This window comes from Melanotaenia boesemani, chromosome 24 (assembly GCF_017639745.1).
Source record: "Melanotaenia boesemani isolate fMelBoe1 chromosome 24, fMelBoe1.pri, whole genome shotgun sequence".
Lineage (NCBI taxonomy): Eukaryota > Metazoa > Chordata > Actinopteri > Atheriniformes > Melanotaeniidae > Melanotaenia > Melanotaenia boesemani.
The window spans coordinates 12,684,096-12,706,828 of NC_055705.1; the positions used below are offsets into that span (position 1 = coordinate 12,684,096).

The window sequence follows — 22,733 nt, forward strand, 5'->3', positions numbered from 1 at the left end:
CATTTCCATATTACCAAACAATTTGTTATTTCACCCCAAACACCCGCATCCCACCCCTCAGGCTAAGCTAGCTTTGGATGACAGAACAGCATCCTCTCTACACTTTATCTCCCTCGCTTATTGCTTTGATGTGCTGTGATTGCGTTGGTGTGCTGGGTGGGAGGGGTTGGAGATTGGATGGGGGTAAAGGGGGGTGTAGCAGAGGAAAGCGTTCTGCAGTGAGAATGTGCTCCCACTGAAGCGTAGAGAGACTGCAGTAGAGTGAACGAGCCTGTGCACCACCTGCAGTCGAGTGGTGTGTGTATTTGTGTGTGTGTATGTGTAAGAGAGAGAGAGAGAGAGAGAGAGAGGGGGAAATAATCACCCAAGACACAATGATTCAACACCCTGCTCCTCTCCTTCGCTGTAATCCTGTATCCTTTCTTTCTCTCCTTCCTCCTTCGCTCCCTTCGACCCAGTTCTCCACACACACCACAATCATCACCCTGCGCCTGCCTTGTATCAGCTTTGCACTGTGACGACTGCTGCACGTCTGTTTGAGTGTGTACCTTGCACATGCTGGTGTGTGTTCACTACTAGTCTCTGCTCAGTATTCTCAACCCCCCCCCCACAAACACACACATACCCATACTCTTTCAGCAACTTGCTGCTTTGCTTTTTGTCATTCTCCATCTTTCCCTGTGTCTCACATCCATCCATTTTGACTCTCACAATCCATTCTTCATCCTCCTCATCACTACTCGTCGCGCACTTCTGTTCATGTCACCGTTTTCTCCTCTGTGACTGTAGTTTAACTCTAAAACATGCCCACTGACTGAATTCACAAAATAAATAAATATATAAATAAAATAATAATAATAATAACCTTTTTTTTTTCTTTACTTCCAACTGTTCTGCTCCCAGTCATTTCTCCCTTTCTCCCCCCTCCTCACTTCTTTGCTCCCCTCCTCCCGCTCTGACTAAGTGCTGCAGCATCAGTGCAAGTGTGTATGTGTGAGAGAAAGCAGCACGGAACGAAAGAGATGGACAAGTGTGTGTAAGCAGAGTGTGTGACCGTGAAGCACCGGGGATCCTGAGCCTGGAGGGGAGCCGTGTGAGCAGAGGGGGGACTCTTCTGCCTGTGGATGTATGTGCCAGGACAGCGTTATTTGCAGGCGAGTGGATGTGTGTGCGTGTGAGAGACAGTGAGTGTGGGCATGCCAGCGTGCATCTGTGTAACACTGTCGTCGATCAGCGACAGGCTCTTCGCATTATGCAGCCGATGGTGCTCATCACACTTTGAGGACTGACTCATCTAGCTCGGCTGGTGAAGACAGAAGAACGAAAGACAGAGGAAGACGGGTGGATGGAAAGACAAGGAGGGAGATTTAGGTTCCTGATGCTCTGGGTCCCTCTAGAACATTCAAGAGTCTAATCTGTTTGTGGGATGCCAGTAGCCCCCTCTTGTTCCCCCACAAATTGGAATTGCAGACATAACCAAACACAAATCTAAAATTGCTCAAAAAGCCCTAAAAGAAAAATAAATTCCCAACCATCGCCTGACCGAAAGGAAGGTGTTCACTTCTCCTCTGCTCCACGGACGAGGACAGGAGGATCTCCAGTCTCTGCGTTGTCTTTTTCCGCTTGATATTGCTCTTTTTTGGGGTGGGGGCGGTTGCAGGATCCTATCCCAGAACCAGGAGGAGAGATAAGAGGCTGGCAGACAAGACGGGACAGACGCAGGCATGGCTCGCCTCAACTGGTGCCTGGCTGCTGTCATCAGCTGGGGCAAGTTCCTCTTTGCCTGCTTCTTTCCTCTGCGGGGGGCCAAACGAAACAAGGTAAGACCTTACAGAGGTGGAGTGCCATAATGGGAGCTATAAAGGGGTGCTATAAATGGGAGCCTGAGAAGGGACTGAACATATTTAAAGGACTCTTCTGCACATGTTGTCTGTCATTACTCACTTCAACCAGTGCTGGTGTCATCTGACATTACCATTCTGCATGCAGTGGACTTCAAGATAGGCCTTGGTCTGAATCCTACCACTCAACCGTGACTTGCATGCAACTTGCTTTACCTAAACCCCTAAATGACGTAGCTGTGAATACAAGCTTGGCGACTGGTCATGGACCATTGTCTCTGGAAGACTGGATGTCTAAGTATTGATTCAAGGTCAGTGTTAGCTCTCCAAGTGGTCACCAGGCAGCTGCAGTGGATAAAGGTGGTGAAAAACCATGAAGATCCGATTTTGGGTTTGCCAGAGGAACTAGGTCCAGATAAGTAGGGTCACCTTGTTTTCACAACTGCAGAATTGTAATGCACCATTATAGAGAGGGGGGGTCTGCATACGCCACAGAAAGAGCTTTTCACATTTGCTGCCTGTCATCCTGTTTCGCCTGTTCTTGGGAAGGAGGTTGTAAGAATATCATGCCGTCACATGCTACTAAGGCTGTGTGGCGCATTTGTAAGGCCAAACTGAGTTCACTGAATGGTATCAGCCCTTGCTATGGACTCCTTGCTTTCCTTTAGCAGCTAATCGGTCATGCATAACAACTCTGGCATGCTTAAATGGCCCTATTTTGTCTTATGCACTACAAATTCCTCACTTGCAGGGACTATCATCTCTGCTGCCAAGAAAACCTTTTCTGAAGCACTGCCTTAAGGCTAGAAACAGTTACCAACCTCAGCAGTATTTAAAAATGATCTATTATATGACTAAAAGGCTTTAAACTTGAGCGCAGCTGATCTCCGTACAATTTAGGAAGCAGTGCCAGTCTGGTGATGCTGTAGCATGCAGTGCTGCAGCCGCCTGTCTCTTCCAGCCCCAATACCCTCCCACCAGCACCAATACCAACCCCCCCCCCCCCCCCCCCCCCCCCCCCCCCCCCAACTGCTTCCTCACCCAATTGCCGCAGCTCCTTATCTCTACACCCGCACTCAATCCCACCACACTTCCCCTGTTGCTCTTGTACTGAATGTGTGTGTAAAATGTGTGTGGAGCTTGTTAATGCCTTTGCAGACACACACTGATTATACATCCTGTTCAAGGTTTAGCTCAGCCTTTTTTCTCAGCGTTTTTCTCAACCCAAGTACATACATTTCTACATTTCTATATTTTTATTGATCTTAGCTTAATTGTTCTGGCAATGCATAACTCAGCCACATCTGTAATTCTTTACTGACAAGATTAATATTTGTAACTATAGATGTAACCTCGTTAAGCTATGGTTATTATTGTAGCTACTGGCATAGTGATGGTTTAAACCCTTGTTCTTTCAGTGGGATCATTCATACAGACTATATGATTGTATTGTGATGCAAAATCCAACTTTTGGCTATAATAGAGTGATGAATGTATTCTCTTACAACTTATCTACATATTCTTTGAGACATTTTGTATTTTACTTTCTTTTAATTTCGGGTCAAGATGAAGCACATTATTTAGACTTATTCTTAGAAAACAAATTATCAAAGCACAAATTAAGGAAATTAGTGTTTGATGAGTTATTTCTTTGTTATAACAATAATTTGTGGCAATAAATTTAATACTGTTAAAAAGCCTGTTTATTTCCCCTTTTAAATGGGCCATATTTGCAAGGGAAAAGCATTTGTGGGATGCTCAGCAGAGCTGAGTATGTGGGTAGCTCCCAAGAGAAGATCAACAGCTCATTCTGCTATTGACCCTTGTTTGGTGTCATTCATTGGATGGTATGATTGAGGTCCCAAGAAAAGAGACACATGAACAATTCAACCATTTTTTTTTTTTTTAAACTGGGACCTCTGTAATATGTGTTAAGAACCATTTACAGCTTCAACAGCCTGGTACCAACTCCTTAAGCTTTTCACCATTTTGGCCAAACACTGCAGTGGGATGACATCCAAATCTACAACCAGCATTTGTCACAATTCAGCTAATGTGGTTGTGTTGGTCACTCTGACACAAACAGCATGTCCTAAGTGATCCCACATAGTGTTTAATGGAGTCGAGGTCAGGAGGTTTCCATCTTCTCCATTTCCTAATTCTGGAGGTCATCTCTGATCAACCCGGCTGTGTTGGAGGATTGACTTTAGTCCCAGACTGTGGAGATATGGGATTACCACTGGATGAAATATTTCTTTGCATTGAGATTGCATCCACTAATTACAAACTCTGTTTTTTCCAGTGAGGGAAATGCTGTCCCACACCATCACACTGCCTCCACCAAAAGCTGTTGCTTTATTAGTGTAGCAATCAACACAGTGTTTTATGTATCTTCTCCACACTTTGACTCTATGATCCAAATAGCTTTTGATCCTAATGTTACTTTTCCATGCCATACTAACAATAATACATTTTATCAGAATGTGGTTGCCTATATGCCTGCTGAGTTGGCCCAAACATATGTTATTACCTATAAACACTGACAGATCACAATAGCAACAGACCATTGGTGCCTTTGACGTTTGTTTGCCTGTGTTGTCATTATTTTGCATCTGTTTGCTAATTTGTTGTCATTTGCTGTCTCTGTGGAGTTTTTTTTTTATATTTGTATCTTATAAAATTTTATGTCTGCTGTAATTTTGCCTGTATTTGCAGTTATTTACTTCTCTTTGTGGTCATTCTGTTTCTTCACAATACATCATTGTGTTCATTCAGGATATTTTTTCAATAAATTGATATGTTTTTGTAGCCATTTGATTGTGTTTAAGGTCGTATTACAGATCATTGTGGTAATTTTCTATCTTGTCGTTTATCCTTCGTGTTCCTATCTCGCTTTTGTGGTGTTGGATTGACTTTACAACAAGAAATGTTCACAGTGACTTCCAGCAGAGGCACACTTGAGGAAGTTTCGCCACCTTTTAATAATGCTCCTATCATTTTGTGTGCAGCATACTGTATATACATGAAGTTCCAAAGCGCTTGGCTGTAGATATGGTAACATTGCCACCAGAGCTGCTCTTTAAACACCTAACGAAGTTTCAGGTTGTGATGAACGAGCCCATTAAGCCTTTTGTGTCTTGTTTGCATCTAACACATAAGTACATATCTCCTCAGACTGCTGTTTGAAGACATATTCAGCAACATGCACGACACCCATTCATTCAGCTGTTCTGACACTCCAGCTGCAGCTCTCAAACTGGTCATGTGGCGGATTGAGAGGTGAAAGTGGAGAGGTAAGGCTCTGTGTCTTCCCTCCAAGGACCACTGTGAGGTGTTCAGTTTCCATGGCAACATGGCTCACACAGTCCCCACATGATGGGGCTTGGTTACTATAGGAGAAAGGCTGTGTGTTTGATTGTGAATGTATGGTGGTTTTGCAAGAGGGAGATGGGAATGTGGAGAGGGAGGTGGAGGGATGCTGTGTAAAGGTTTTCTCCATATGTGTTACTATGGCGACACTACTGAGCTCTGTGGAAGGGTAACCCTCTCCTCCCCTCAGTTTTCTCTCATCCACATCATCCTCTTGTCAACTTTTTAAATTTTATTTCTCGCTTTTAGTTGATTGCTATGTCATGTCTCATTTTATTAATTTTACTAATTCATATTTATTTTCCTATCCTGGTCTCCTCTCCTTTGCTTTCCTTTCCATCTCTGACCATGTTTTAACTTAATTTCCTCACCTCTTGCCCCCTTTTCAGCTTCTTTCTCCTATCCTCCTCCTAGCCTTTACCCAGTCCTCTGTTTTTTCTCCTTTCCTATCTCTTCTCTCTTCTATCTGCTGTTTACTTGCCTTTGTATTAGTTAAACTAATGTCCTCCCGGTCAGTAAATTCACATCAGCCAGCACTGCAGACAGCCCGAAGAGGAGCGGGTGATAGGAAACCTGTCGGCCGAATGGCTCCTTATTCTCTGCCTCAAGATTGCTTCTCCAGCATATGCATGAAAAACTCATTCATTGCTGCTTGCATTTGTCACACGCTTCCAGTTTACCTTCAGCACTGAGAAATGTTGGCCAGCCACAGCAAGCAGTGAACAGGTACATTGCACCCAGAGAATGGCCGGCTTCTACCCTGAATGGCTCGCTGTACTCCGGGAAGCCGTTCAGCATGATGGATGCGTTGTTATTCTAGCATTAAAGCTTTAATGTGATGGATTCTCCAGTGCCAGAAGAGGAAACGACAGAGTTGATGTAGACTATGTGCTGTATCCTCAACTCCCTTTTCTTTTTTTCCCTTTTCTGTTCTCTAGTTACTTTCAAATATTCAGCCACTTTTTTATGGTGTGTTTATGTTGGTGGATCCAGTGATCAAATATCACTCTCACTGTGCATTTGTGAGTTTATAAGGATGTAAATCAGAGTCTTCTTAAATTATAGATGGATAATCTGGCTGCTAATTTTGTTTTCTAGTTTGTAATTGGGGTTTTACCAGTTTAGACTCAATGGTAGTGGAAATAAAGGGTATTTGGAAGTGTGTGTCTGTGCCTCCCTGTCTGCTTGTTTTCAGAGAGCTCTAGCTTGTCGCATTGGGAATAAGGGAATAAAGAGTCTGACCTCACTGTGCAAAAATGTTATACCCAGAAAGCACACACTCCCAGCAGCAGCCCTTGAAGTCAACATGTTTTGCTGGTAAAGTGACCCTTAAATGGTTTTTTTCTGGCTTCATCAGGTGGAGGAGAAAAACGAAAGACATGAGAATTTTGCATGTGCTGCACAAGTGGAGACAAACATGCAATGATCTCTCATGCCTGTCTGCTGAAGCTGACTGAGGGCTATTTGGAGACCACTAGAGGCTGCTAGCAACCCAGTTTAGAAAAGGAAACAGTGGCCTGTCATTTCAGAAGCACATGCACCAAAATCCATTTGAAAACCAGTCCAGGAGTTAACATGACTGTTATAGCCCACTACTAGCTCACTGACATTATGTAAATAAAACACATACAGAGGCAGACACACTCATAAACACACACGGATTATGTGTCACGTTAGCCTATGGATTGAGGTAACTGTATCAGTGGTGGTGATGGAGAGCAGCATGGATCAATAGAGGGTGTTTTCTCAAAATGAATTGGCTCTTAGCCCTTTATAGATCTGACTGTGGAGTGATGTAATGTGCCTGTGCCACTGGTGTAATGTTGATTCAGTGCTGTGCTTTATGTGGACACACACATAATGCAATCCTTTACCATGTGCCTATGCATTGTTTGACTACATGTGTGTATAAGTACACACATAAACACCATGTTGACCTGGGAATACAAAAATCCAAATTAACTTTGATAAGAATTCCCTCAAGTGGGATGTTTCTCATCCTAGCTGCTCAACTATTGTGAATCACCGCAAATAAGAGCTTTTTTTTTATTAAAATGTTGTCATAGATCCCCCATTTAACAGATTCATTCAAGCAAATAAAATAGTGTAAAAAGTGTTTTTGATATAATGCTATAAAGTGAAAAGTGCTGTCTTGTCTCAAAGGTTCAGAAAAAAAAAACAATCAGTTTACAGGCAAGTTAAAAGATCAAAAGATGCATCAAGACACATCACCAAAACAAAAGTTTAATTTAAACTAAACAAACAGTGCTGATTGAAAAAAGTACCTGCATTATTACAATAAAACAATTGAGGTACTTTTGCCTGATCAGCCTAATTTTGCTGAATTGATATGCAAGAATCAATTTATGGAAAAAGACTATTGAAAATGAGAAAATAACTGACAGAATATACTTAAAAAAACACACACACAAAGGCAATATTCCTTTCAGTCATGTCTTATGATCCACTAGAAGTGTGCAGTGGTGTATTTGTTTGCAGACACACCCACTCCGCTTGTATTGTCCTGGTTTTTTCTTCTGTTGATGTCTTTGGGGTATTTTTGCTCCATGACACATGCCAATAACAGTGCCTGGAGATGCATGGGGATGTCAATTTATAATTTAGGGCAAAGCTGCTGTGAAAATATCTTATTTGTCTGATTTATGGCTTTGTTTTTACCTCAGCTTGTTTCCCCCATGAACTTCAGATCAGCAACAGATGGAAGTGACCTAGCCTACAGGTTCTTATTTCTAAAATGTGACAAAAATGTTTAAATACAATGAAAATGGTTCAGCAAAGACTAACATGCAAACTGGTAAAACATGAATTCAGCTAGGTGGTTACCTTTATTAAAGCATTTTTATTGCTTATCACACACAACGCTGACCAAGTCTTTGCTATGGCTGCTCTGACAAGCTAAATAATCTTGGAGAAATAAAAAAAACAAAAACAAAATGCTTTGAATACAAAAGAAAAGTGTTTACGTCGTTCAGTTAAATTAGTCGTCGAGAGTCTTGAAGACTAATTTAACTGTCCTCTCTCTTCTAAAAACTTTACCACTGCAACCACTCTCTTTAGGATCTCAGTCCAGTATTGACATTCATTGTCAAACTAATTTTTCAGTTCTGAATCTACACACCCAGCATCAGCACCTAACATAAGTAACCATGGCCTTTCTGTGGCTCTCTGATCCTGCATTTTTCTAATCACTGTAGCCTGGAGTGAGTGCAGACTGATGATCTATGTCCCCGAATAGTTTATATGCAAAACAGAACACTGTACCTTTTGAAGGGAAGTAAAGCAACCAGTTCCGTGGCATAGTTTCACAATTTCCCAGTTTCTTTTTAAACATGGTTTAAATGGATTAGTGTTGATAACAGGATTTTTGCTCTTTGGTGCGCCTTCCACTGCAGCAGGTGAAGCGGCCATCACAGAGGGACTCACGGCAGCTGAGTCAAGGCTAATTTTTTGAATGGTGGCGGCACAACCTGCCAGTGTTTCATGTGGGTCAAATGTCTCTTCTAACCTCAGACCTGAATGAGATAGTTGTGAGGCATTGTAGCACCCAGCTTGGCTAACGTCTTTGCTCTGGCTAGGGCTAGGAGCTAAACTTTTGGCTAAGTATTCCATTGCAGTCATTTCAGCAGCTTCAATGTTAGCGGTTAGCTAAAGGTCCTCCCACTGTGGGGACTTCATGTTGTTGACAAAATGTAGATTCAGCTGCCTTAAAATATCCTGCCAGTTTAGGGATTTTCGTAAGTAAATCTTGATCACAAACTTGTTTCAGACGTTACGTTCTTGTGCTCTGCTGTCACACTTTTTTTTTTCAGGCAATTTTTGCCTCTCTTGTACCCAGTAGAGTCATGTTGTTCTTCTGATGCAGTTTTTAGGTTGGCAGTTTGAGCATTTTTTTTTTTTTTTAACAGGACTGAGTCAACAGGGATTTGGCTACATTCCGCCATTCAGCTCCTTTTTTTTTCCTTTGTATTGTTTATAATGGGCAAATAGAGGTCAAGGTTAAATATCTTCTGGCCCCCCTACACACTGGGGGCCCCTTGGCTGCAGCAAGGTTAGCCTGTGTATTAATCCACACCAGGTTGGGGGCATTTGTCAGCTCTGGCCCCACATGGCATTGGTGGGAAGACAATAAATGGGTGCATATGTTTAATTTCAATGAGATCAATACAGTTGTGGCTGCAAGAGTAGACACAACTCACTTTTTCCTTAAAGAACCATGCATTTACCAACAGTAACACCTCAGATGAAAGCCCTGAAAAATGACACAAAGAAATGAGTGAAACAGTTCAAATATGATAATCCAATCAAATCAGAAAGTTGGAATTTACAGATTACTGTGTAATGCTATACCTTCAGTCATATTAACAGGCTTGGAGATGAAGTAGAGGTTACTGGACTGGTAACACTGCAGCCCCCAGAGCTCTGAGGGGTAGAACTACCACCAGTAGTGATGGGAAAATACTTAATTGTTTTTTTTTTTGTTTTTTTTTTAATGTTTCTTTCAAGTCTCACAGCTTTGTAGGGGATAACATCAAATTGCTGGCACGCTAGAACTGAAAGGTAAGCAGTAAAGAGTGGTCATGGCAAGACTTTTTTTTCTGTGCTTTATTTTAAGAGAGGTGATGTTACCACTTTCTCTGCAAGAATGAACATTTTGCCACGCGTTCATCATATACAAATACAACCTGCACATGCAAATGTGTTTACAAACGCAAGAATGCATCAGCAATGCTTTCAGCAAGTACCTGCTGGTTTTACCCTGTGAGCATTTTGTTAGAGCTCTTAGCTGTGTCACAGCAGCTGGTGAGTCCTGCAGATATTTTGCAGGGGAGCAGATCTGGAAACAGGAAGGGATTGCATATGAAAAATTGAAGTGACATTAAAACAGACATGAGCAGCAAGCATGCTTGCAGAGGAGAGGTGGAGGGAAAGAGAGGTGAGGTATGCAACGCAAGAAGCTAAAGGGGTGGAGGGTGGTCAGTGAATAGAGTGTGTGTATGTGTGAGGGGTGAAAAGAGAGGGAAGGGAAAGGAGGGGCTAACAAAGATCATTTGAGGAGAAAGAAGTTTTGGAAGAGAGAAAAGTAGAGGTTGGCACTCACCTCCCTCCCAAATACTCCACGGAATAAAGTTACCACACTTAAAGAGGGACAGAGAGGAAGGCAGAAGTGAGCAAGCGGACAAGATGGAGAGCTAGAAGGAGCATGACTGGGAGAGGGGAGGGAGCTCACATGAGGGGGACTGACTGAGGCCATCAGAGAGAGAAAATGAGAGCAGCATTGCCTTCCTTGCTGCTGTATGCATCTTACGTCTGGCATGGATCTGTGTTGCCAAGGTCTGCATAGAAACGCTGGGAATTTCTGGGAAAACCGTGGATTTCAGCTGTTAGTCTGAAGAGGCTTCGATTGGTACTTTTTACCAGGATGCCCTCCGTCTCTCTGTCACTGCCCTCTGCTTTGGCAGGAAGGGCCAGGACCTGGGTTTGCCTCTCCTGCATGTTCTGGGTAAGAGTAGAAACAATTCACTCTGTGTTAACAAACCCAAACCAACATAGGTCACACGCTTAACTGAGCTGAGGTGTTTCTTTTTTTTTTTTTTTTTTTTTTTGCTCACAGGTTTGTGAGATGCTCTGAAAAAAGTCCTTTCATGATGTTGTCAAATGGGTGGTTATGTTTACATTTGAAGCTATTAAAGGTGAACAATTCACCATCAAAGGTTGCTTTAGAAATCTCTGCACACTAAGACCACTGTGTCCTGAGGTGTGTAGGTTACCTGAAAGTTGGAGCATAGAGGATTTTGTTCTGTAGGAAATCTAGTTAAAAACTGACTAAGACCTCATATAAAAATTCCTCCACTAACATCATTTACTGTACCTTCTGGTGTTTTGCTATTCCCTTCTGATTGTTCAGCTTGCATCAGCTAGCTGCATGATGGGAAAACCTGCAGCAGTCTGCTTCCTTCAGTGATCCAGACAGGACTAATCTAGTTGACTGTTCTGTGGTGACTTGCATCGCCGTGATGTTGCGTCGAGTCCACGCAGCCTCGGCACTAGAGCTATTTCTGGGTTCTCCTGTATAATTTAATCTGCTGCTGCTCACTTCTGCATCTATCTGAGACTGACTGAGTGTGTCAAGAACTGGGGGCTTTCCATGCAAGCACGCCAACCTTCTGACGCAAGTTGACTTGTTGTATATGAATATAGACATAAGACCTCCAAGTCTTTGTCTTATAGAGCCACATAAGCCAGTGCTGAGGTCTCCTTTTGTGTTTAAGAAGCCCCCAAACAAGATGCTCTTTACCCACATGATTTTATAATACATAGGAAAAGCTGAAAGTTTTTTATTGTATGTTAACATATTACCACACTACACATTCCCTTGTTTTTATGCATCAAGCAGGGGATTAACACCATCTTTATTGGTGAAGCGGCTGGATTTATGGCTCTTTTTTTTCTTTTTTGCTTGTATAATGTATACACATAGTGTAATGATTGCACCCAAGTGTAAATGAGACATCTGCCCTACTTTTCCCCAGCTTGCAGTGGAGGATAGAGCCATTTAGATGCAATGAGAAGGAGGCAGGTTGGTAGAAAAACTCGCCACATGCAAAATAAGGCATAAAGTTATTCAAAGGCAAGGCCTTCTATACAGCGTGATCACAATCAAGACCAAAGAGGGAAGAAGGGAGGGGAGGAAACAGCTGGATGATGTGAGGTGAGACATCATCAGCAGGAGGAAGAGGAGTAAGAGGGCGAATGACGTGCAAGAAGTTGGTTGTGAGAAAGCTCCTCAAATACATGCTATTAATAATTTATCAGCCCCACGCGCAGAGAGAGAATATTAGATTTGACATGCTGACAGGAAAAAGCCACAAATGCAGGCTAATTTCTACAACACTGGCCAAACTTCTGTGAGCTCATTACTCATACATGTAAAACAGCTTAACACAACGGTATTTAACACTGGAGATATGGTTTTTAACACATTTACTAAAATTTGCTCCCTGTTTTCATCAGACTCCATTTGGGTTGTGTCATTTGGTGATGCTTGAAAGATGGCTTATGTTTTAGGATAATACATATTACTGTCATTATGACCTGAAACATATTTTCTAACAAGATTTTAAAGTAGATAAAGTAAACCCACCTTTTATATATTGAGGAAATGATCCAATATGATATATTTGTGAAAATCAGAAGTATGTAAAACCTTAGGATTAGTGGTTAATTTAAGGCTAACTGAGAGCAAGGTGTTTTCAGTCAAACAGATGTGCCCTGTTTGATTTAGACTTCGATAAGTCTATCAAACACATTTATGGAAGTGCATCAAGGCACAAGTAAACATGTTAGAGTATCTCAGGAACAGTAGTTGATGCTCACAGGTTTGATTCCAACAGTAAAGAGCATGAAAAACACTTAATAATAGCATTAAGAAAAGACTGCTTGTCAAGCATGGTGGTGGTAGCGTCATGATTAGGGTAGGTTCAGCTACATCTGAGCCAGAACAGCTTCTGGTTATTGAATTATAATATACTGATTACAAGACATGTTAAAGTGAAGTACCAGGCAGTCCCTCAGTTACTTAAATGTCGGTTTAAAGCATCTTTTCAACAAAAGATTGATATCCAGCTCTGGTCCTGAAGGACCATTGTCCTGCAGGTTTTAGATGTTTCCTGTTTCACCACACCTGACTTAGTTTTATGGGTCATTGGGTATAACTTGATAACAAGCTGTTGAGATCCATTTTTTAATCAGGTGTTATGGAACAGGGAAACATCTAAAACTTGTAGAACAGAATTTCCAGTAGACAGACATTAAACATTCCTCCACTATAAGCCTGCAAGTTCTTTAAATAGAAAATAACTAAAGATGAATAATGTAAACGTTTTGAAGTGGCCAAATCAAAGTCTTGACTTTAATAGAAATGCTGTAAAACAACTTGAATCAAGCAGTTAATATGAAGAAACCTGCCACTAATCTGGAGTTGTTGAGAGCTGTTGTGTATATTGGGGTGAGTTGAATTACTTCAAGCCGATGTGCAAAACTGATCATCTAGAAGTTTAAACCAGCTATTGCGCTAATGAAAGACTCCATTAACATCTATTCTTCTTTCTTTTTTTTAATGGTTTAAAAGACGTTTTGTGATGCTATTCAACAAGAAGCATAACTTCTGTTTCATAAGCCATGATCTTCAGACTACTCAAATATTATTTCAATCTGGGCCTTACACAAGTATGAGGCAGCTGCAAAACTGTATATCAGGATGTATGCTCCATCATGTCTTCAGTTGTCTAACAGAGTCTGTTATTGACTGAACAGAATCCCCAGAGAGCTCTGAAAATCAATCAGGCTTTGATCGGATGGTTGCTGCCTGCCACACCTCTGCGTGTGTCACCTCTGTATAAGCTTGTGAAGTGTGTTCATGTGTGTGTGTGGCCTGGCGTGTACTAGAAGTGTCATTTCCCTCTGGTAATCATAGCAGCTATATTAGCCCAGACTAGTGATTAGCTTGTTTTTGAGTGAAGGGATTCTTGAGTAACGATTTTGTTACTGTGTCCTTATTGTGCAGCTCACATGACTCTTCACATCCAGCTTCACCAACAACATAATATTTATCCTTTTGCATTGAAAGGACAAAAGAAAATAACAAATTTGGAAGGAAGTCCATTTTATATTTCTAAAACCTTAAAGATCTTCTCTGGAAAGGCTACATTTTCACTCCAGTAAAGCTCATCCCTTTAGTTAAAGATAATTTTGATAAATTAAAGCTATATGCAATCTTGACCCAAACTTATTTACTACATCTTATAATCCAGTTAAAATAAGAGAGGCTGATTTATCGTGGAAAGAAAGATGAGCAAAATCATTTCTTTTACCATCCTGTACCTGTAATGTTGATAATATTTGTGAGTTGATGTCCACCTCCAAATGACATGAAACTGCACTCAGACCTAGTTTTGGTTAACAGCTTCCAAAGGGACCTCATGTCCTGCCACACAGGCATCCCTCCAACTCTCACTACAGCTTCCTCCATGCTCCCATTTTCTAACCAGCACATTCGTGTGTATGTGTGTGTGTGTGTGTGTGTGTGTATTCAAGCATCACCTGTGGTTCTGTAGCTTCCAGACTCAGACTGTCCTCAGAGTGTAGCTGTCACTCTATCTAAACAATGCTCTGTGTACCTGTGAACAGGTGATTTATATGCAATGTGACCGGACACATCCCTCCAGACCCTGGGGCCACCACCAGCCAGCTTGACCCAGCTTCAGCACACTTCCCCTGGCTGTTGTGTACTGTTCTGCCCCCACTCCTCATACCAGAGGCTGGATCTCTGCCCACAAAGTTTAGCAAATTCTGGTTTTCGTAAGGTTTTGTACTATCTTACCCAGAGATGGTACTGTGCATCACTATCCTGCACATTGAAGGGATTAGTCTACAGAGCACAGCAAGTAGTTGCATGTTAGATTGTGTTACCTTAATATATAAATGAAGGAGAAACTTGCACGATGAGCAGAAAGCTGTAGATTGAGAACTACAATGTGCTGTATGAAATGCACATTGTCATGCATGCATAAAGCTGGAACGTGTGTTAAAATGTATCTCAGGGAGACCAATAGCTGCTAATGATGCACATTTCAAAAGTAAGCGGTAGCGTACTTTTCATGTATTTGCCGTGTGTTATCTTGTTTTATGAGATGAACTTAGACTGCCATGCTTACTAATGAGCTCTCCTTTCTCTAAGTTCATTAGCTGCTGACTAATGATCATAAGCGGCCTAGACTTCATGATCACAGCTCATTGATCTTTCTGTCTCTCTGTCTGCACCTGGTATTGATCATAGTACACTCTCGTGCAAACACAATAATAGCTAGAGCTTTATGCGAACTGTGTAATGTATGTGTTTGGTGGATTTAATGCATTTACATCAAAAACCAGATAACTGTAGGTAGTCTCACACACTCAAGTGTTGGACTGCTTCCTGATGCTCAGAGGAAGACTTTGCTAAAATCTGGCACATGGTTCAGTGTCATTCCACTTGAGATTGTCTGTATTTAACATCATAAATAACAAATCTTGAACACTTATCTATATTTATGTACAATGATCTGTATCAAGACATTATTAGACAGACACATTGATAAACATTTCTGACTGTGTTGCAGTGTTTATTTTGCTTCCTAGTGAATGTGATGTGTAAAAGGATTTCTGGTTAAGTTTAGTTTAATATAGAAGATACAAGGATTTCCTCAAAGAAAGACTCTTGATGCGCTACTTATGTTTGATATCAGTAAAATTAAGTGTTTTATCTTGTTTTTGTTTTGTTTTTGTCTGTTTTGTTCTTTTATGTTTGGTTACTGACATGCAAAGTTGAGCGTTTGCTATGCATGTGTATTGTCGAAGCCTGTTCAGCTTACAGAAATGATAATGGGTACTTCCATGCTGGCAATCACTGATGTAGTCATAATCACAGGGAAGGAGGCCCCATGGGGCTTATAACCAGAATAATGACTATCTCAATACTAGATGTCACTCTCTGCTCTGTTAGTTCGTCATGCACTGTAGAAAACCTGTCCATAAATGAAGAAGTGAAACAGTGATAGTTGCGTTTATTACCAGAAATCTTTGTCCCGACTGCAGCTGGTGCAAAATGCTGTAGCACGACTGTTGACTGATACACAGAAGAGAGTGCACATTTCTCCTGTTTTGGCCTCAGTGTACTAGCTGCCATTTCTTTTTAGGATTAATTTAAAAATCCTTTTATATGTTTTAAGGTGTTTAAATGGCCACATTTAACACAACCACAACTGTTGGATTCTCTGCCACTGCAGGTTATCAATCCTTTCTTAAAACTCCTCTTTTTTTCATTGGTCTTTCACCCAATATGAGAGTTGCTTTTGTTTCTTTTAGTATTTCTTTTATATTTTGTTTTTTGTTTTGTTTTATTTTTGCTTAATTTCTATCTGATTTTATATTTTTTTCATTTTTTTTTATTTTATGTTCATTACTTTCTTCAGTAGCTGCTGTTCTAAAGCGCTTTATAAATAAAGTTAGGTTTTTTTTCTTGGCAAGCCTGGAAATACCTCTGTCAATCAGTGAGTCAATTTGTTGCTGTGGCATTTTAGTCTAATCTGACTTTTTTTCCAGGCTGGTCTTCACCATTGTAGGTCTTCAAGCTGGCTGAGATGCCATCTGTTTCTCAAATATAATACATTTAGAGAGTTTATGAGTGAAAGCTGCTAGGGGCTGCAAAAGTTGAAAACATCAAAACTGTCAGACATCAGCACAAATATTATTAATAAAAGCAACACACTGATCTAACCAAGAGTCTACAATAGCTTTAGATGACCATTTAATGGTGACTTGTCAGTCACAAAGTTGCTCCACTTCAAAGCAAACCTTGCTTTATCTACTGTATTATCTTCAAAAAGGAGCGTAATATATATCAACAACATCATCCAATGAGCACAAGACATGATTTCAGTGTTGCATCTAGTCGTTGCATTCAGTCTGGAATGTCTCAGGCTAGATTTAGACCACTTTCACCCCAAGCAATTTAGTCCTTGTTAAGATGGATTTTATATATTACATAAGATGCACAAATAAAGCCTGTAAATCATAAAAATATCAAAATGAGCATCAGCCTTGATTGAAAATTCGTGGATGCAAACAGGATGCATCTGAAACACTGTAAACTGGCCAGTCGTGTACAAAAATGCTCATAAATGATTATCATTTGGCAGGATTTTGGAGTTACAGCTTCAAATGCACATTTCCACAACCAAACAATTCCACGTATGTTCTGCTCTCCAGAATCTATAATGATATAATGAATGAGTGATAGTGCCTTCAACAGCTACGTGGGTAGTAACTTCTGAACATGTATAAAAAAAACAAAAAAAAACATACTAGCTGAAGCTCCTGAGCTTGAGTTCACTATGAAGGGATTAAATGTACTTCACATCAGTGGGGAAACTTGGCAAAATATCTTAACATCAATAAAACTTTTACTTTTAGTTTTAGACCGGATTTTACCCAAATCTAGATTAAGCCTCTATGGACCAATTAAATGCTCAGTGGGATGCTGCATTAAAGAAGTCTTGAAACAAGTTATTAAGAGCATAAGTGAGAATTCTTTGCAATCCAACCTCTGCAATTAGATATTGGGTGTAAAGCATGTACGGAATGGTTTTAGACTTGGACTCGTTTATATATAGTGGAAAACTGCTGTTGAGTGACATGGTGGGACATGCATTAGTTAGCCACTTTTTGCTCTTTTAAATTTGCCATTGTCTCTTAGGAATCTGCTTTAAAAGCTCCAATTTAAAATTTTCAAGGACACTTTAAAGTCCAACTGGGTAATAGTTTGGACAGAAGATTGGCAGAAATGCGAGCTAATGCGTAACTAACTGCTGTAAAATATGTGAAAAGTACACCAACTCTGTCTTCAATACTTAGAGCAAGCTATTTACAGATAGTGTGGATTTTTTTATCACTTTCGCCTTGTTACATCAACTTATCTAAATTAACTTTCAAGTATTTTTTTCCTAAACAAAGGGAAAACAAGGAGTACTCTGTTGCTTGCAATCTGTAGCTTTGCCACTAAATGTTACTCAGTTTTACACAGTGGAGTTTCACACACACAAATGTCCAGCTGATATAATCTAGCATTTCTTTGCATCTTACATGCATTATATGCCATGAGAGTGTAATATTCTGACCATATAGAAGGCAAATATGATTTAGTTAGTTAGTATTAATAAATGTATAAACACACAAAGTATTAAAGTTTACAAAAACAAGTTTAATGAATGATTAGTGTCACACCTAAACATAATTATTACAAATACTAGCTAGAAGACAACTTTTAAACAATGTCATTTATTACATCTACTTCATAATCATGTCATAACAGAATCCATAACACGGAGTGTTTATGCAAACTGCCTTCCGTTAAATATTTAATGTTCTTGCATACATACATTACAACCAGTGTCCCTCTATGTTTCTGGCTTCCTCCAGCTCTCTGCCTCACAAAGGAGCCCATTGTTCCTGACAGAATTTCAATTTGGTGAAAATTGAAAGCAGGTGTGGCTGTGCTGTTTCGTCTTGTTTTGGGGGGAGTGAGGCTTTTTATGTTTCTGTGGTCTGTTCCTCATGCTCAACTCATGCAGTCATGTCATCTAGTGTTTGGCTGATTTGGGTGCTCTTGTCTTTTTTTTTTTTCTCTGGGTGAGTCATTCTGTCTGTGAGTTCACCTCATCCATCAGCCAGTTAGTCAGCCATGCAGAAAATCCCTTACTTTATCACATAATGTCTATATTTAAAGTGGTCCTTTGCATTTTTTTAAGAAGAAAAAGAATTCAGACCATGTATTGTAAGCATCTCACTTTAATCTACAAAGAGCTGTATTTATGTCATTATTGTTCCTTAGAGCTGATTGGTGCTCGTTAAGGGACACTAAACAAGTCATGGGCTATGGGATTTGCGTCAAATTACTTAATTTTGCAAAGTGATACTGTACATCTCTATTCCGACATGCCTCGCTTTGTGCTTTCAAATCATTCTTCCAATCCGTGCAGAAAGACTTTCCTCTTACTGAGCTGTAATTGGAACCATATGTGGCATTTTGCATTAGATGAGGCTTGTTGGCCATACATATGGGAATGAAGATGGATGTGGGGAAGTTAGCGTTCATGTATATGTGTGGTTTTTTTGTGCCCCGGATTTAGTTCCAGATGTAGCAGCTCAAAAGGCACCTAGCATAAACATAATCTCTGAACTGCAATCATTTACCCTGATGTTGAGACTTTACTCTGTTACCAGCATAGACTATTTGTGTTTAAAAGACTTTCAAGTTTGGATTGATACTTCTTAAACATGGAAAAAGTTAAACTGTGTTGATAATAGTGGTGTTATTGACATGTTTTAATACTATATCCAATTACTTTGGGTTTAGTGGTGCTGTCCTGTTTTGTGTCAGACTAAGGCCATGTCCACGTGGATGAGTTTAGGTGTATCTGCAAAAGTTCTGTATCATTTAAACATTTCATCCACATGAAACCAGCGTTTAAGGAGCCTGAAAACACATAATTTGTTTGAATCTCTGTGTTAAAATGAATAAATCTGAAAATACCACCAGTTTGTTTCCATGTTAACAATCCATCCACATATTTTCTGAACCAGTGATGTCAGAAAATAACCTCTACCTTAACCCAGTATAGCGTTGCATTCATGCTGCAAAAGCCACAGAGCATGACTTAGCTTTTCCAGCTTTTTCTCCTTTATAGCTCAGTTCTCCTTCTATCCTCTTCTTTGTATGTTTGTTTAGATCACACAAGTTCATGTGAATGCTCCATTTCTTATTCTCTGTTTTGGTGTATTTCTGTGGTTTTGTGTAGACGGTGCACAGATTTCTTTTAACAATTCCGTTTTCACATGAACTTTTTAAAAACAAAATTGGTTTAATTTTCATCATAATCCTACATGAGGAAATTTTAACTGAGCATATGTGTTCCCACGTGGAGCTCAAGCTGAAGAGGGCCAGTTTAATTTTTTTGCGATTAATCGCATGACATGCTGCGATTAATCGTATTGTTACACGCAAAATGTCTCTTTCCTTTAAAAGAAGGCCTACTGCTATATAAAGAAAATGCAGTAAATTTTGGTTTACAAACACTACATCAGGAGTCTCCAACCTGCGACTCTGGAGCTGCAAATGGCTCTCTCTTAAAAACGCATGCATAAATAAATAAATAAATAGGTTTCTCATTGTCTTTTGGGAACAATTTCCTGTCCAAAAATCCCGATGTTCTGCCATCTGCATGGGTTTAGACAAAGAGAAACGTCGGTTCTTCTTCTTCTTTCTGAAGTTCCAGACAGAAAACGTCTCTTCATTCTAATAAACCCGCTCTCTCCTGACGACAACAGATGCACCACTGCAGCAGGGAAGGGAGACATGGACGCCATGTTTCTGTGATCAAAGCTAGTGGCCAGCAAAAAATAGAAAAAAGAAAAAAAGAACCTTAACGCGCGATTAAAAAAATTAACTGTGTTAATTAAGCGTTGCGTTAACTTGCGGTTAACACGTTAACGTGCCCAGCACTAAAAAATAAATTCTAAAGCAAGTAAACTTAAATTTTCTCTCAGTGAATGGCTTGTTGATTTATACTAGTCTGACCAATTTCTAGCTGTTATATTCACTCATGATAATTTGCATCTCTTAAGAAGAAGACTCTGTTTATATTCATGTTAATTTTTTAAATGTAGTTATTTTAGAATAACGCACTTTTTAGAAAGCTTGTTCCTTTAAATTTTTAGTATTCAAAGTGTAAAAACAGAGAAGCAAACACTTTGAAATCGCTGTCCAACTTGTGGAAATTGTCAAGACTGTGATGAATGATGCCTTTTGGAGCACTCTTGCTTTTGCAACCGGTGCATTTAGCAACAATATGAGTTATAAGTCAGTTTTATTGTACTAATGCTATGGGAGCTGTTCTCTTATTTTCCTAAATTATTTTTCTTTGCTTAATTACAGAGAAACTTTATTACCTTGTTTTAAATTTACTCTCATTCAGTGAAGCACAGTAGGTCTGATCTGTTTTCTTTTTTTTTTTTTTTTTTTTTTGTTTGTTTGTTTGTTTAGATACAATCAACATTTTTTTTTTTTTTTTAAGACAGTCCCTATGTCAATTTTTCACAATTTTTTTGTGCTGGTTAGCAGACTGGGCTGCTTAAGTGATTTCTCTGAGTACTTGAACTCTTCTTAAGATTTGTTATGAGTTTCCACGGCAACGGAAGAGTTACTTACCAGCAGGATCATCTGATTAATCTAAGCAAAATGACACACCAAATCCCAAACAAGTTGAAGAGAAAGCAAAGAGGCTGCAGGGCAGGAGCGAGGCAAAGAGAAAAACGGAGGAAATTCAAACCATTTCTTCTAGTCATTCAGATAAATAACTTGAGATTCCCAGCTAACAAAATGGACAAGCTCGAAGTGTTAACATGATCTCAAAAAGAACACAGGAAATACAGTTTTATGTGCTTTACTGCGACATGGCCGCATGGACACATCCTGGACTTAAGATTGTGCGCGCTGACCACAACAAGACAGTCAGTGTAAGGCTAAAGCGAGGTGGAATTGCAGTGCTTTGTAAACATTGCTGGTGCCATCATGGACACATCACTGTTAAGAAGAAGATTTGTATAATGAACATTGAACTGTTAGTCATTGAGCTTTCATCCATATTATTTACCCAAAAAGTTTACCTGAGTGATTCTGGATGCACACAGCTCCTCTGCCCTGTCTCTTTTAGATCTCTCATCTAAGTCCATTGTTCAGCAGTAACCAGTCATCACACAGACTATTAAAACCAGGTGTAAGATGCTCTGAGAGGGTGCTTTGAGGCCACAGACAGGAATGTCCTCTCCTTTCCTAATAATAAACCTTGGCTCACCATTGACCTGAAAAAGCTTCTACACATCAACAGGGAGCTATTGAAGACAAAACAATAACAACTTAAAACAAAAGTAAAGAAAAGCAAGGAGGACTACAGGAAAAAGTTAAACGTCAGCTTCAGCTGAACAACATGAGGCATGTGTGGTCAGGAATAAAAAAAGATCATGGTTCAAGTTGAAGGGGGATCAGACTGATGGAGGTCGAGACCTGTTCTTCAGTAGGTTCAGTTCAAAACATCCTTTAGCGAAATAAAACATCCTGCCTTGTTCCAGTACCTAGAAAATTCCAACCATCTAAACCAAATGACCACAGACCAGTCCCTCCAACAACTTACATTATGAAAGTCTTTGAGAAAGCAAGTGAACACCTTTCAGGACGCATTACAGTTTGTATATTGGGGTTGAAGACACTATCATCTACCTGCTTCAGAGAGCCCACGCTTATCTGGACAAATCAAGCAGCATTTTGAGGATTATGGTTTTTGATTTCTCAAGCGCTTGTAATACAGGTGAGCCAGCTCTATTATGTAAGAAGCCCTATAACTCCCAGGTGGGCATCTAACAAACATACCACAGTTTCTGAGACAACAAGCAACTGTACTCTTACAATTTCTCTTCACACTTTACACCTCAGACTTCCAATATAACTCTGAGTCCTATCATCTACAGAAATACTCTGACTCAGGACAAGAAGCTGAGTACAAAGAACTGGTTAGTCAGTTTGTGAGATGGTGCAGAAACAATCACCTCATCTTGTATACAAACAAAACAACAGTGATGATTGTTGACTTCAGGAGGAACAGGGGTAAACAGCGGTGGTGTTGGTAGTAAAATGCAAGTACCTCGAAGTTCAGCAAGACAACAGACTAGACTGGAAATGCAACAGAGGCCATCTACAAGAAAAAGGACAGAACAGAATCTTGTTAAGGAAGCTAAGCTCATTCGCTGTCTGCACCAGTTTTTTTTTATATATAATTGATACACATAAAAGAGTGCAGTTAAGAGATTTTACAGTTTTCAGCTTTGCAAGCTGGATCTAGAATTACTCTGATT

At 40.1% G+C, this 22,733-nt stretch overlaps 1 protein-coding gene across 8 annotated transcripts in view; it reads left to right on the top strand.

Annotated features, from left to right (window-relative positions):
- The first annotated feature begins 893 nt into the window (after nt 1-893).
- Nucleotides 894-22,733, top strand: part of tns1a (tensin 1a) — a 98,931-nt gene continuing 77,091 nt past the window's right edge. For 6 of the 8 annotated variants that reach the window (XM_041978996.1, XM_041978997.1, XM_041979003.1 and 3 more), the window contains exon 1: nt 895-1,820. In XM_041978996.1, the coding sequence (XP_041834930.1) occupies nt 1,725-1,820 (96 nt within the window). In that variant the 5' untranslated portion in view covers nt 895-1,724. Of the gene's footprint in view, nt 1,821-22,733 lie in introns of all 8 variants that reach the window. The other 2 variants (XM_041978998.1, XM_041979001.1) reach the window with 2 other exon arrangements.